At 37.4% G+C, this 17,500-nt stretch overlaps 1 protein-coding gene across 1 annotated transcript in view; it reads left to right on the top strand.

Moving 5' to 3' along the window:
* Positions 1 to 17,500, top strand: part of adgrv1 (adhesion G protein-coupled receptor V1) — a 472,167-nt gene that overhangs the window by 433,362 nt on the left and 21,305 nt on the right. Inside the window, exon 94 of the mRNA XM_062025438.1 lies at positions 13,977 to 14,162. Coding sequence (XP_061881422.1) covers positions 13,977 to 14,162 — 186 coding nt within the window. The remainder of the gene's footprint in view (positions 1 to 13,976; positions 14,163 to 17,500) is intronic.

The following is a 17,500-nucleotide window of genomic DNA, read 5'->3' as shown; positions in this document are numbered from 1 at the left end:
ACAAAGTACATCTCCCAACACCTCTAACTGCTAGGCCAATGAAACAATGGCCTATTCCGACTGCTTGTGTTCTCTTCCTTGTGAGGTCAGCGCTGACGTAATCTGCCTTGCGCGTGCTAGCTCAGTGTGATATGCGGCATCCACCTGCAAAAGACAACAGTGTTGCAGCAAAGTCAATTCGCTGTGTAGGACCAATGACCGATAATGAGCAATGATGTCAGCGTCAACAGCCAGTGTTGACGCTTAATGAGCTCGACCCTGTGATATCGTGGGGTTGCTTCTTTTTTTCTCCGCTGGCGTGGTGATGCTCTCAGATGTCAAAGGTCACTGTTTGCCAGGGGAAAAGAAAAAGTTGTCAGTCTTTAGAGCACTGACACGTGACATTCCTCAATTGTAAAGATGCCACATTCTTAAAAACCTTTGAGTTGCCCTTGGTTGTTTCCGCTTCACAACTTTTTGAATTCTCTCAAATTCTAGATAATAAAAACGGACTACAATGATTTGCAAATCCCTTTCAACTTATATTCAATTGAATAGACTGCAAAGACAAGATACTTAACGTTCGAACTGGAAAACGTTGTTATTTTTTGCAAATATTAGCTCATTTGGAATTTGATGCCTGCAACATGTTTAAAAAAAGCTGGCACGAGTGGCAAAAAAGACAGAGCAAGTTGAGGAATGCTCATCAAACACTTATTTGAAACATCCCACGGGTGAATAGGCCAATTGGGAACAGGTGGGTGCCATGATTGGGTATAAAAGCAGTTTCCATGAAATGCTCAGTCATTCACAAACAAGGATGGGGCGAGGGTCACCACTTTGTGAACAAATGCGTGAGCAAATTGTCCAACAGTATAAGAACAACAATTCTCAACCAGCTATTGCAAGGAATTTAGGGATTTCACCATCTACAGTCCGTAATATCATCAAAAGGTTCAGAGAATCTGGAGAAATCACTGCACGTAACATTGAATGCCCGTGACCTTGGATCTCTCAGGCGGTACTGCATCAAAAAGCGACATCAATGTGTGTAGGATATCACCACATGGGCTCAGGAACACTTCAGAAAACAACTGTCAGTAACTATAGTTCGTTGCTACATCTGTAAGTGCAAGTTAAAACTCTACTATGCAAAGCGAAAGCCATTTATCAACAACACCCAGAAACGCTGTTGGCTTCGCTGGGCCTGAGCTCTTCTAAGATGGACTGATGAAAAGTGGAAAAGTGTTCTGTGGTCTGACGAGTCCACATTTCAAATAGTTTTTGGAAACTGTGGATGTCGTGTCCTCCGGAACAAAGAGGAAAAGAACCATCCGGACTGTTATAGGCGCAAAGTGTAAAAGCCAGCATCTGTGATGGTATGGGGGTGTATTAGTGCCCAAGGCATGGGTAACTTACACATCTGTGAAGGCACCATTAATGCTGAAAGGGACATACAGGTTTTGGAGCAATATATGTTGGCATCCAAGCAACGTTACCATGGACGCCCCTGCTTATTTCAGTAGACAATGCCAAGCCACATTCTGCATGTGTTTACAACAGTGTGGCTTTGTAGTAAAAGAGTGTGGGTACTAGACTGGCCTGCCTGTAGTCCAGACCTGTCTCCCATTGAAAATGTGTGGCGCATTATGAAGCCTAAAATACCACAACAGAGACCCCGGACTTTTGAAGAACTTAAGCTGTACATTTGGTTCTTGTCCTTCATAGGGATTGTGAATGATGGGAAAAATTCCCCCCCAAAAAAGAAGAGCAGTTCCTCTTTAAATAGCTTACTGTTGTCTCACTTTTATTTGGCACAATCGATACATGAAACACCGCAGTCGGGGGCAATTTACTGGCCTGGGGCTGACGTTTATTGTTGGCCTGAGAATCCTGTTAGCAACGAGAGTGAAACCTCACTTCTGCACTTGAATGAGGCTGTATCTGCCATTAAAGTGATAATAATGCTCACATTCTGTGCGTGCAACGCAAGACAAACACTACAATGCAGGGACAGACTTGAGAAAATAGCTTTTTTTTTTTTTTTTAATGAATAATGCATGGGTTTAAAGAGAGAACTGCACTTTTTTAATTTTGCCCATCATGCACAATCCTTATGTGAGACAAGAACACACGTCCGTCGCTTTTCTGTGCGTACTAAATAGTCAATCAATCAATGTTTATTTATATAGCCCTAAATCACAAGTGTCTCAAAGGGCTGCACAAGCCACAACGACATCCTCGGTACAGAGGCCACATAAGGGCAAGGAAAAACTCACCCAGTGGGATGTCAATATGAATGACTATGAGAAACCTTGGAGAGGACCGCAGATGTGGGTGACCTGCGCTCCTCTAGGGGAGCCCGGATGCAATGGACGCCGAGTGGGTCTAGCATAATATTGTGAAAATCCAGTCCATAGTGGATCTAATATAATAGTGAGAGTCCAGTCCATAGTGGGGCCAGCAGTATACCATCCCGAGCGGAGACGGGTCAGCAGCGCAGAGATGTCCCCAACCGTTGCACAGACGAGTGGTCCACCCCAGGTCCCGACTCTGGACAGCCAGCACTTCATCCATGGCCACCGGACCTGTGTCCCCTCTTCCACAAGGGAGAGGGGAGCAGAAAAGAAAAGAAACGGCAGATCAACTGGTCTAAAAGGGGGGTCTATTTAAAGGCTAGAGTATACAAATGAGTTTTAAGATGGGACTTAAATGCTTCTACTGAGGTAGCATCTCTAACTGTTACCGGGAGGGCATTCCAGAGTACTGGAGCCCGAAAAGAAAACGCTCTATAGTCCGCAGACTTTTTTTGGGCTCTGGGAATCACTAATAAGCCGGAGTTCTTTGAACGCAGATTTCTTGATGGAAGGTTTTTTGGATGTGGTTTAGAGCGCTTTACAGGTGGAATAAAGCGACTTCTCTCACAGGTCTCTATTTTTACCTGACTTTTGCTATCGTTTATTTACGGTTTAGAATGCATGAAAAAAATAAAAACATAAGTGCTCTTGTCGTACATAAAAGGATTGAGCATGATAGGCAAAAGTGCCATTCCCCTTTAAGAGTGTAATGACAGTTGTGGTCCGCACACAAACAAATGTTCGGTTTTTTGGGCTGTGAAAACGTGTCGTCCTATCGTTTATTTACATGGCCGTAGTTGTTTTTGTTTGTGTGATGCTGGGAATTTTCCATAGTGAGAATGTTCCATGTAAGCTGTGAACGGCTGCGTATTTAACAGAGTATAATTAGACATCATTAAACAGCTGCACCTTGCTGTGTGTTTACTGTGGCTCTTTCATCACATACTTGCAGCAATAGTTAGGGGCAACTTTTCTTCATCACTCCCCTCGCCCTTCCACCCATCTCTGTGGCTCAATGAGAAGATAATCCAATCGCAATCGCCAACTAACCTGATTGTGGCGACTCAGCACAATTGCCCGTGCTGCTTTACAATTGGATGGCGGCGCTCTTTTCTTACTCAACCTTTGTGCAGCTTCTAAAAATAGAATGTGGGGTGTGTGGGCCCACTCATGTCCTCGCTGTCACACTCAGGGAGGACTGCACATTATACTCAAGCAGTTACTGGAAGGGCCAGCCTTCGTAGTAGAAGAGCAAATAATAAATTAAACGTGATGTAAATATATGTATAGTAATACAACTATAGATAATATTTGGCAATGCGCCTCAATTGGGATTCAAACCTTCAATGCTGTGTTTAAAGAGCAGAGAGAGCCAGTATCCATTGAACTATTTCTGCTTTGTTAATGAGCAGTTTTGTGTAAATCTGTATGGTTTCATTTAGGATTATCAATATCAGTCCAATAACAGCAAAAAAATGAATTGATAAATATATATATATATATATATATATACTGTATATATATATACATATACATACTGTATATACATGTATATACATATACATATATACATGTATATATATATACATGCATAATATATATATACATGTATAATATACATATATATATACATATACATGTATATATATATATACATACACAGTACATGTATATATATATATATATATATATATATATATATATATATATATATATATATATATATATATATATATATATATATATATATATATATATATATATATATATATACATGTACTGTGTATGTGTATATATATACATGTATATGTATATATATATATGTATATTATACATGTATATATATATTATGCATGTATATATATACATGTATATATGTATATGTATATACATGTATATACAGTATATATATGTATATATGTATATACATGTATATACAGTATGTATATATATACATGTATATATATGTATGTACATGTATATACAGTATACGTATATGTATATATGTATGTACATGTATATATGTATATATATACATGTATATATATGTACATGTATATATATATATATATATATATATATATATTTATATATATATATACATATATATATATATATATATATATATATATATATATATGTATATACTGTATGTATATACATGTGTGTATATATATGTATATGTATATATATGTAAATATATATATATATATATATATATATATATATATATATATATATATATATATATATATATATATATATATATATATATATATATATATATATATATATATATATATATATATATATATATATACATATACATGTATATATATGTATATATGTATATATATGGATATAACAGCAAAAACAAAAACAAAAAAAATGTATATATGTGTATATATGAATCTTTGGGCACCTATCGATTCAATCCGGTTCTGATTCCTGAGGTGAAAAATCGATTCAGATTCGATTCTGGAATCAACACGATTCAAAACAATTCTCGCAGTGTATTATTTGATGTAATAATTATAAGGAAACTTTTTCAAAACAGCTTACAGGTTAGAAAAGCTCCTTCTGGTTGCATGGAGAAGACCTAATAACGGTTTTTTTTTATAGATTTTGAAAAAATATTAAATAATAATAATAAGAATCACGATTTGGATGTGAATAAATGTTTTATGCACCTCCAGTGTAGATGCTTGAATATGACATTGGATATATTGCCTTCTACCATTGTATGTATTATTCTTTGTGGTCATTGACCACAGTTACTCTCGTTCCATGCACTTTTTGGCACGTCCTCTGTTCTTATCAGGTTTTTTGAGTCAAAACCTGTTCCTCAGGCTGTCTATCCTGCCACTGATCTGGGCGTAGGCAGCCATGTTGTTTTTATGTCAAACCTTGACACGTTGTTCTCCTCGAGGACAGAACAGCTCGTCAAGAATGCAATGAAATCTTGATCTTCGGCTACAAATGCTTGAATACCAAAGACTATAAAAATGGGACCCGTTTCCTCCCTGCTTGGCACTCAGCATCAAGGGTTGGAGTTGGGGATTAAATTACCAAAATGATTCCCGGGCGCGGCGCCGCTGCTGCCCACTGCTCCCCAAGGGGATGGGTCAAATGCAGAGGACAAATTTCACCACATCTAGTGTGTGTGTGACAATCATTGGTACTTTAATCTTTAATCTTAAATATGTTTTTATGTCACCTCTGTGCGGAATTTTCATAGGTATTTAGAGCGCTGAAACTGAAGTCTTCTCAGGGCATTGAATCCATCCTTAGTGGACGGTTCAGATTGTCTTGGAAGATGTTTGGTCTCACATCTGAGCAGGCTTCATTCGTTCATGTTCTGAGATTTAGGTCTAAGACTTAGACATGTCAGTCGTTAGAATGAATGAATGAAGCAGAGCCTTTTTTTTCCTGATTATGCAAACTGAATGTTCCTGTTCTCAGATTTAAATTTAAGACTTAAAGATCCAAAAGAACATGTCAGTCATTAGAATGAATGAATTAATCGGAGCCTTTTTTTTTCCTGATTATGCAAGGTGAATGTTCCTGTTCTCAGAATTAGATCTAAGACTTAAAGATCCAAAATAATGTGTCAGTCGTTAGAATGAATGAATGAATGAATGAATGAATGAATGAATCAGAGGCTTTTTCCCCTGATTATGCAAGCTGAATGTTCCTGTTCTCAGATTTAGGTCAAAGACTTAGATATCCAAAATAACGTGTCAGTTGTTAGAATGAATGAATGAATCCGAGCCTTTGTTTCCCGATTATGCAAGCTGAATGTTCCTGTTCTTAGATTTATATCTAAGACTTAGAGATCCAAAATAACATGTCAGTCGTTAGAATGCATGAATCAAAGCCTTTTTTTTCCTGATTATGCAAACTGAGTGTTACTGTTCTCAGATTTAGGTCAAAGACTTAAAGATCCCAAAAATATGGCAGTCGTTAGAATGAATGAATGAATCAGAGCCTTTTTTTCCTGATTATGCAAACTGAATGTTCCTGTTCTCAGATTTAGATTTAAGACTTAAAGATACAAAAGAACATGTCAGTTGTTAGAATGAATGAATGAATGAATCAGAGCCTTTTTTTTCCTGATTATGCAAGCTGAATGTTCCTGTTCTCAGATTTAGATCTAAGACTTAAAGATCCAAAATAATGTGTCAGTCGTTAGAATGAATGAATGAATCAGAGCTTTTTTTCCCTGATTATGCAAGCTGGATGTTCCTGTTCTCAGATTTAGGTCAAAGACTTAGAGATCCTAAATAACGTGTCAGTTGTTAGAATGAATGAATGAATCCGAGCCTTTGTTTCCCGATTATGCAAGCTGAATGTTCCTGTTTTCAGATTTACATCTAAGACTTGGAGATCCAAAAGAACATGTCAGTCGTTAGAATGAATGAATCAAAGCCTTTTTTTCCTGACTATGCAAGCTGAATGTTACTGTTCTCAGATTCAGGTCTAAGACTTAAAAATCCAAAAAATATGGCAGTCGTTAGAATGACTGAATGAATCAGAGCATTTTTTTCCTGATTATGCAAGCTGAATGTTCCTGTTCTCATATTTCGGTCTAAGACTTAGAGATCCTAAATAATGTGTCAATCGTTAGAATGAATGAATGAATCAGAGCCTTTTTTTCCTGATTATGCAAACTGAATGTTCCTGTTCTCAGATTTCGGTCTAAGACTAAGAGATCCAAAATAACTTTTCAGTCGTTAGAATTAATGAATGAATCAGAGCCTTTTTTCCTGATTATGCAAGCTGAATGTTCCTGTTCTCAGATTTAGATCTAAGACTTAGAGATCCAAAATAACGTGAGAGCTTTTTTTTCCTGATTATGCAAGCTGAATGTTCATGTTCTAAGATTTAGGTCTAAGACTTAAAGATCCAAAAAATATGTCAGTCGTTAGAATGAATGAATGAGAGCCTTTTTTTTTCCTGATTATGCAAGCTGAATGTTTCTGTTCTCAGTTTTAGATCTAAGACTTAAAAAGATCCAAAACATATGTCAGTCGTTAGAATGAATGAATGAATAAATCAGACCCTTTTTTTTCCCTGATTATGCAAGGTGGATGTTCCTGTTCTCAGATTTAGGTCTAAGACTTAGAGATCCAAAAGAACATGTCAGTCGTTAGAATGATTGAATTAATCAGAACCTTTTTTTCCTGATTATGCAAGCTGAATGTTCCTGTTCTCAGATTTAGATCTAAGACTTAGAGATCCAAAAGAATGTGTCAGTTGTTAGAATGAATGAAGAAATTAGAGCCTTTTTTCCCTGATTATGCAAGCTGAATGTTCATGTTCTTAGATGTACGTCTATGACTTAGAGATCCAAAATAACATGTCAGTCAATAGAATGAATGAATGAATCAGAACCTTTTTTTCCCCGATTATGCAAGCTGAATGTTCCTGTTCTCAAATTTAGATCTAAGATTTAGAGCCTTTTTTCCTGATTATGCAAGCTGAATGTTCCTGTTCTCAGATTTCGGTCTAAGACTTAGAGATCCTAAAGAACGTGTCAATCGTTAGAATGAATGAATGAATTTAGAGCCTTTTTTTGTGATTATGCAAGCTGAATGTTCCTGTTCTCAGATTTAGATATAAGACTTAGAGATCCAAAATAACTTGTCAGTCGTTAGAATTAATGAATGAATCAGAGCCTTTTTTTCCTGATTATGCAAGCTGAATGTTCCTGTTCTCAGATTTAGGTCTAAGACTTAAAGATCCAAAAAGTATGTCAGTCGTTAGAATGAATGAATCAGAGCCTTTTTTTCCTGATTATGCAAGCTGAATGTTTCTGTTCTCAGTTTTAGATCTAAGACTTAAAAAGATCCAAAACATATGTCAGTCGTTAGAATGAATGAATGAATAAATCAGAGACTTTTTTTTCCTGATTATGCAAGCTGAATGTTCCTGTTCTCGGATATAGGTCTAACACTTAGAGATCCAAAAGAACATGTCAGTCGTTAGAATTAATGAATGAATCAGAACCTTTTTTTCCTGATTATGCAAGGTGAATGTTCCTGTTCTCAGATTTAGATCTAAGACTTAGAGATCCAAAAGAATGTGTCAGTTGTTAGAATGAATGAATGAATGAATGAATGAATGAATGAATGAATGAATGAATCAGAGCCTTTTTTTTCCGATTATGCAAGCTGAATGTTGCTGTTCTCAGATTTAGATCTAAGACTTAGAGATCCAAAAAGAGTGTGCCAGTCGTTAGAATGAATGAATGAATCAGAGCCTTTTTTTCCCTGATTATGCAAGGTGGATTTTCCTGTTCTCAGATTTAGGTCTAAGGCTTAGAGATCCTAAATAACGTGTCAGTCGTTAGAATGAATGAATGAATCAGAGCCTTTTTTTTCCTGACTATCGCAAGCTCAATGTTCCTGTTCTCAGATTTAGGTCTAAGACTTAAAGATCCCAAAAATATGTCAGTCAATAGAATTAATGAATGAACCAGAGCCTTTTTTTCCTGATTATACAAGCAGAATGTTCCTGTTCTCAGATGTACGTCTATGACTTAGAGATCCAAAATAACATGTCAGTCAATAGAATGAATGAATGAATCAGAACCTTTTTTTTCCAGATTATGCAAGCTAAATGTTCCTGTTCTCAAATTTAGATCTAAGATTTAGAGCCTTTTTTCCTGATTATGCAAGCTGAATGTTCCTGTTCTGAGATTTAGGTCTAAGATTTAAAGATCCAAAAAATATTTCAGTCGTTAGAATGAATGAATGAATGACTGAATGAATGAATCAGAGCCTTTTTTTCCCGATTATGCAAGCTGAATGTTGCTGTTCTCAGATTTAGATTTAAGACTTAGAGATCCAAAAAGAGCGTGTCAGTCGTTAGAATGAATGAATGAATCAGAGCCTTTTTTTCCCTGATTATGCAAGGTGGATTTTCCTGTTCTCAGATTTAGGTCTAAGGCTTAGAAATCCAAAATAACGTGTCAGTTGTTAGAATGAATGAATGAATCAGAGCCTTTTTTTTCCTGACTATGCAAGCTGAATGTTCCTGTTCTCAGATTTAGGTCTAAGACTTAAAGATCCCAAAAATATGTCAGTCGTTAGAATTAATGAATGAACCAGAGCCTTTTTTCCTGATTATACAAGCTGAATGTTCCTGTTCTAAGATTTAGGTCTAAGATTTAAAGATAAAAAAAATATGTCAGTCGTTAGAATGAATGAATGAATCAGAGCCTTTTTTCCCTGATTATGCAAGGTGGATGTTCCTGTTCTCAGATTTAGGTCTAAGACTTAGAGATCCAAAATAACGTGTCAGTCGTTAGAATGAATGAATGAATCAAAGAATGAATGAATGAATGAATGAATCAGAGCCTTTTTTTTAACGAGTTATGCAAGCTGAATGTTCCTTCTCTCAGATTTAGATCTAAGACTTAGAGATCCAAAAGAACGTGTCAGTCCTTAGAATGAATAAATGAATCAGAACTTTTTTTGGGAAGCATTTTATTAAACAAAACCAGTTTTTGTTTAAGTAATTTGAACATTCATCAAAACTGTTCATCTATTTTATGGAGGGATGTAGTGATAAACTGACATCCAATGATATTAAAAAAGTAATGATTTTGAATTGAAAATCGGTTTGATTTTATTTGATTTTATTTTTCAGTATGAAATGGTACAAGAAAAATCTAAAATATTTTAACAAGGATTTTGTTTTGTTTTTCGGGCAAATTTATGCACTATAATTTTGTTAATAAAGTTAGTCTTTGTTTAAAGTTGAACAATATTTATTTATGTTTTGTTTTCTTTAATGTTACCAAGGATACCATGTTATGCAGGGGTGTATTTATAACAATGTTATAGTTGCTGTGGAGAGTAGGGGGCGCTAAGTGCTTTCTTCCTCCTGTAGGGGGCGTAACAGAAAAAAATGGACCACACATACACCTGTACACATTTGTTATTGTTTATTGAATGGATCCCCATTAGCTGACGCCAAGGCGACCACTAGTCTTCCTGGGGTCCATATAAGAGCATACAATATAAAAATACAAAGAATACATACATTACCAAACATTATACAAAATAAAAGTACAACATAAGATACACTATATTACCAAAAGTATTTGGCCACCCATCCAAAAGATCAGAATCAGGTGTCCTAATCACTTGGCCCGGCCACAGGTGTATAAAAACAATCACTTAGGCATGGAGACTGTTTCTACAAACATTTGTGAAAGAATGGGCCACTCTCAGGAGCTCAGTGATTTCCAGCTGTCATAGGATGCCACCTGTGCAACAAATCCAGTCGTGAAATTTCCTCACTAAAATAATCCAAAGTGAACTGTTGGCTTTATTATAAGAAAATGAAAGAGTTTGGGAACAACAGCAACTCAGCCACAAAGTGGTAGGAGTGTGACATTTGGTGGAGGAGGAATTATGGTGTGGGTTTGTTTTCCAAGAGTTGGGCCTGGCCCCTTAGTTCCAGTGTAAGGAACTTTGAATGCTCCAGGATACCAAAACATTTTGGACAATTCCATGCTCCCAACCTTGTGGGAACAGTTTGGAGCGGGCCCCTTCCTCTTCCAACATGACTGTGCACCAGTGCACAGAGCAAGGTCCATAAAGACAGGGATGACAGAGTCTGGTGTGGATGAACTTGACTGGCCTGCACAGAGTCCTGACCTGAACCCGATAGAACCCCTTTGGGATGAATTAAAACAAAGACTGAGAGCCAGGCCTTCTCGACCAACATCAGTGTGTGACCTCACCAATGCGCTTTTGGAAGAATGGTGGAAGATTCCTATAAACACACTCCGCAACCTTGTGGACAGCCTTCCCAGAAGAGTTGAAGCTGTAATAGCTGCAAAAGGAGGACCGACATCATATTGAACCCTATGGTTTAGGAATGGGATGGCACTTCAAGTTCATATGTGAGTCAAGGCAGGTGGCCAAATACTTTTGGCAATACAGTGTATGACAAATCGGAGTTGATACATGGTACATTTACACATCCGTGCCACTGCCCATCCATTTTACATTCTCTCTCTGTTTGCGGTTGTGAAATACAAGATGGCCTCGCAGTATTTGACACCCCTGTGTTTTGGGGTAATTCACAGCGCGCTGACGTTACACCCAAAGGGATTTGGTAATGGTGCGGAATTGGAGGAAGCAGAAATAGCAGGGTGCCAATGATGTCATCTCCCAAAGAAGATGAAGTAATTCTCCATTATCACTGCTGGAACACATGCGGGTCAGGGACATTTTTAGGATGCACAATATTAGCTGGGCTTTATATCCCGATCAGTCGATATTGATAATTATTGATATTTTTTATGACCTGTGGAAAATAAGTACCGGGAGAAAAATATATTAAATGTATATTAAATGCAACCTGCATCCTCTCAGCTATTAAGGCAGAAATAAAAGGAAATGTCAACACAAGCATGGAAAACCAACAATGTAAACAACATATTAAAATCACATTGAACACTTAACAATAATCTCTTAGAATGAAGGTGCAAAAATAAGGAAATTGTAAAAAAAAAAAAAAGGTTTAATAAAATGTAACATGATAAAAGTGTGAAAATGTAAACATAGAGAAACCTGAGTAGAACTATTTCCTGCAGCTTTAGTGCCAGGAAGTTACAGATGTGCTCTAAAGGGTGAGCGCGGCTAAGGTGGTGGGGTATTACCGGTCATAGTGGGGACGAGTGCCTTGCATCATTTACAGACCACATTGGTCTGACTACGGTCCTTTTTAAAAAAAATCCCCAAAAAGTACCGTACTGTCAAGGTCACTTTTCGATATATGTTGATATCGTTTTAAAGCCTAGCCCAGGGGTGTCCTAACTTTTTACACTGAGGGCCGCACACTGAAAATTCAAAGCATGCGGGGGCCAGTTTGATATTTTTCATTTTCAAGACCAATACAATATACATACACTTTTTAAACCTTTAGGGCTTCCCTCAAGTTTGGCCCCAGGGACCCAGAGAGGCCTCAGTCATAAAAATGTAAAAAAAATAAGTCACATATTAAAAAAATAATAATTCAACGCTTTAATCCAGGGGTTCCTAAACTACGGCCCGCGGGCCGTATCCGGCCCCCCAACGTCCAAAATCCGGCCCACGGGAAGTCCCAAGTTGTTTTTATTTTTTTTATTATTATTATTATTTATTTTTTTTTATTTGATCTTTCCTTTCTAATCCATTTTATACCGCTTGTTACTCTCTGTGTCTCCTAGCCGCTCAGGCAAATCATATTGTCTAAAAATGAATTTTCCCATCGATAACGTGACAATGTTAAATGTTGATGAACATCAATGTTAATTGATGTTAAATGACAAAACGGATTAACTCGCTGGAATATAAAGACAATGTATATATGTATATATATATATATATATATATGTATATATTATATATATATATATATATATATATATATATATATATATATATATATATATATATATATATATATATATATATATATATATATATATATATATATATATATATATATATATACATATATATATATATATACTGTATATATATAGCCCGGCCCTCGGCCAAATTTTTTTAACCCAATGCGGCCCCCGAGTCAAAAAGTTTGGGGACCCCTGCTTCAATCGTTCAATCAAATTCAGATCCATCTGTCGATATGTTTGATTTGATTTTGTGTGTGTGTGTGTGTGTGTGTGTGTGTGTGTGTGTGTTTGTGTGTGTGTGTGTGTGTGTGTGTGTGTGTGTGTGTGTGTGTGTGTGTGTGTGTGTGTGTGTGTGTGTGTGTGTGTGTGTGTTTTATGCCTTTTTTGTTTTTTGATTTTCAACCCAACCCCCCCTAAAAAAAATTTAAAAATGTAAATTTGAAAGTGGAATATTTGGATATCCATCCATCTATTTTCTACCGCTTGTCCCTTTTTGGGGTCGCTATAATTGCATTCAAATAGGTCAATAATTCATAACATTAATTTTGATTCCTTATTGTTTTTTGTGCAATGTGAATTTAAAAATAAAAAATAAAATCACATGAAAATTCTAAGGGGTCTAATAGGACTCCATTCATAAACATGTTAAAAATAAGTCATAAACTTTTTTTTTATTTTTTTTTATTTTTTACTTTAAACCCTTTTATCTTCAGATCAACTTCAGATCTATCCATCGATTATAGTTTTTTATTATGTTTTTAATTTTTTTTGAGGAGGGGTTTATTTCCCTTTTTGTTATGGAATACTTTATTCTATTATGGCAAACACACAAAATAACATAAAAAATATAAGTGACATTTTTGATGTGAATTAATTGGAGCCTTTAATATGGTCAATCATTCATAAAAAGTTTGGTTTTGATTCATTATTATTTTTGAGACAATATTAAAGAAGAAAAACAGCCTGCATTGAGTTATTAGAGTCAACATTGAAACTTTTTCTGGTCACATTTCACCTGTATGCTCTTTTATTCCACTTTTTAATGTTTTTTTTGTAATAGTATCTTTAAAATGTGCTGCCAGCCGTCAAAAAATTAGCTGTGGGCCTCCGATGGCTTCCGGGCCGCACTTTGGACACCCCTGGCCTCGCCCTGCACAATATGTAATGTTACCAAGACTGAATCTTTAAGAATCAACGCTAACCTTTTTCTGTTGTCTGCACAGGGTCTGTATGTGTTCACGGTCTACTTTGTCATGCACAACCAGCTGTGTTGGCCCGCTAAAGCTACTTACACGGTGGAGATGAGCGGCCATGACAGTCCAGACTCCAGCTACCAAGGGGGCGGACCCACCACTGTTGGGGCGGACATCAACAAATCAACACAAAACCTCATCAGCGCCATGGAAGAGGTACAGTAATTCATAGCGACACATATATCATCAATGAGGAAGAGAAGGTGTCCTGTCCCTGTCTGACAGCCTACTGGATTAATATTTTTAAACATCTAAGTTTTAAGTTGATGCCTTGTGCAGAATTGGAAGGCTGTCCACAAGGTTGCAGGATACCAAAACATTTTGGACAATTCCATGCTCCCAACCTTGTGGGAACCTGTTTTCGAGCAGGCCCCTTCCTCTCCCAACATGACTGTGCACCAGTGCACAAAGCAAGGTCCATAAAGACATGGATGACAGAGTCTGGTGTGGATGAACTTGACTGGCCTGCACAGAGTCCTGACCTGAACACATTTGGGATGAATTAGAACGGACTGAGAGCCAGGCCTTCTCGACCAACATCAGTGTGTGACCTCACCAATGTGCTTTTGGAAGAATGGTCAAAAATCCCTAAAAACACACTCCGCAACCTTGTGGACAGCCTTCCTAGAAGAGTTGAAGCTGTAATAGCAGCAAAAGGTGGACCCACATCGTATTAAACCCTATGGGTTGGGAATGGGATGCCACTTCAAGTTCATATGTGAGTCAAGGCAGGTGGCCAAATACTTTTGGCAATATAGTGTATGTAAATATTACATGTTATTATGAATGTTACTACATTATTTACTTACAGCGTGTATATGTAATGGAAGTTTTTGGATCATTTTTAGAGCGCTTTATAAGCGGAGGACAGCAAATCCCATCACTTCCATTGTTAGCTGACTTTTGCTAGCGTTTATTTACGAGTTAGAATGCATAAAATAAAGTAAACGTGTTCTTGTCTTCCACAAGGATTATGAATGATAGGTGCCCCCCCCCCACCCCCCCCCCCCCCAAAAAAAAGTGCAGTTCCCCTTTAATCTACTCATGCATTGTAAGCGGTGGGACTAATTAACAAAAACAACACATTCCTCACCTTCTAATTGTAATTTAGCAGCTCTTCATCGGTGTGTCGGCTCCAACGTGCACTGTGTGCAATCCCCTACAGCAGGGGTCCCCGACCTTTTTTCCACCAGGGACCGCTTTAAAGTATGCACTATTTTCACGTACCGGCTTTTCACGTGTGGCAGATAAAAATAGCCCAAAAAATTAGCATGAAAAATCAACTCACTATAACGCTGAAATAATGGGAGCACTGGGCGTGTTTCTTTGCAAAAAGATGGTCGCCGCCACGTTGATGGCATATACTATATACCAGTGTTTCTTAACCATAGGGCCGTGAGCGCCCCCCCTAGAATGTAATATATGTGTTTTTTCAGCTGTGGTCTGCATAGGCCGCAGCGGTACTTAATTGTAATACACTTTTCTACCACTTGTGACAGTACTGACAATATAATCATCAATCAATCAATCACAGATTATTTATATAGCCCTAAATCATGAGTGTCTCAAAGGGCTGCACGAGCAACTGACAACAGACCAGAGTGAAATTCATAGAGAAATTTCTTAAACGCAGAAATTATGACTAAAGTGGAATTTTCATTTGTACTTTAATTTTATTGACAGTTTAGTTAAAAAACATTTGATAACAGTTTAGTATGGGGAACATATGAACCATTAATTAGTTGCTTATTAACAGGGTTAGGGTAAGGGTTAGGGTCAGGGTCAGGGTTAGGGTTAGTGTTGGGGTTAGGGTTAGGGTTAGGTTTGGGTTAGGGTTGGGGTTGGGGTTACTGGTTGTATGATAAGGTCATGCAGAATAAGGCATTAATAAGTACTTAAGTACTTAATAATGACCAATTAACCGCCAATATGTTACTAATTTGCATGTTAATAAGCAACTAATTCATGGTTCATATGTTCCCCATACTAAAGTGTTACCAAACATTTTTATTATTAATTTAGTTCATTTATTTTATCAGAACATAATGTATATTGTATGTACATTTATTTTGTCTAATCAGTCTGACCTGAGTCTAAGATTTATTTGTTAAATTAATAATTTAATCTTTGTGATTAACCCATGCTTTTATAACATTTTACAAGGTAGGGAACTGTAAGTTGGCCCTGCGATGAGGTGGCGATTTGTCCAGGGTGTACCCCGCCTTCCGCCCGATTGTAGCTGAGATAGGCTCCAGCGCCCCCCGCAACCCCAAAAGGGAATAAGCGGTAAAACATGGATGGATGGAACTGTAAGTACAAACCCTGTTTCCATATGAGTTGAGAAATTGTGTTAGATGTAAATATAAACGGAATACAATGATTTGCAAATCATTTTCAACCCATATTCAGTTGAATATGCTACAAAGACAACATATTTGATGTTCAAACTGATAAACTTTTTTTTTTTTGCAAATAATCATTGACTTTAGAATTTGATGCCAGCAACACGTGACAAAGTTGGGAAAGGTGGCAATAAATACTGATAAAGTTGAGGAATGCTCACCAAACACTTATTTGGAACATCCCACAGGTGAACAGGCAAATTGGGAACAGGTGGGTGCCATGATTGGGTATAAAAGTAGATTCCATGAAATGCTCAGTCATTCACAAACAAGGATGGGGCGAGGGTCACCACTTTGTCAACAAATGCGTGAGCAAATTGTTGAACAGTTTAAGAAAAACCTTTCTCAACCAGCTATTGCAAGGAATTTAGGGATTTCACCATCTACGGTCCGTAATATCATCAAAGGGTTCAGAGAATCTGGAGAAATCACTGCACGTAAGCAGCCAAGCCCGTGACCTTCGATACCTCAGGCTTTACTGCATCAACAAGCGACATCAGTGTGTAAAGGATATCACCACATGGGCTCAGGAGCACTTCAGAAACCCACTGTCAGTAACTATAGTTGGTCGCTACATCTGTAAGTGCAAGTTAAAACTCTCCTATGCAAGGCGAAAACCGTTTATCAACAACACCCAGAAACGCCGTCGGCTTCGCTGGGCCTGAGCTCATCTAAGATGGACTGATACAAAGTGGAAAAGTGTTCTGTGGTCTGACGAGTCCACATTTCAAATTGTTTTTGGAAACTGTGGACGTCGTGTCCTTGGGACCAAAGAGGAAAAGAACCATCCGGATTGTTATAGGCGCAAAGTTGAAAAGCCAGCATCTGTGATGGTATGGGGGTGTATTAGTGCCCAAGACATGGGTAACTTACACATCTGTGAAGGCACCATTAATGCTGAAAGGTACATACAGGTTTTGGAGCAACATATGTTGCCATCCAAGCAACGTTACCATGGACGCCCCTGCTTATTTCAGCAAGACAATGCCAAGCCACGTGTTACATCAACGTGGCTTCATAGTAAAAGAGTGCGGGTACTAGACTGGCCTGCCTGTAGTCCAGACCTGTCTCCCATTGAAAATGTGTGGCGCA

Source organism: Entelurus aequoreus, linkage group LG17, assembly GCF_033978785.1.
Source record: "Entelurus aequoreus isolate RoL-2023_Sb linkage group LG17, RoL_Eaeq_v1.1, whole genome shotgun sequence".
Lineage (NCBI taxonomy): Eukaryota > Metazoa > Chordata > Actinopteri > Syngnathiformes > Syngnathidae > Entelurus > Entelurus aequoreus.
This window is presented reverse-complemented; position numbering and strand designations above follow the sequence as displayed.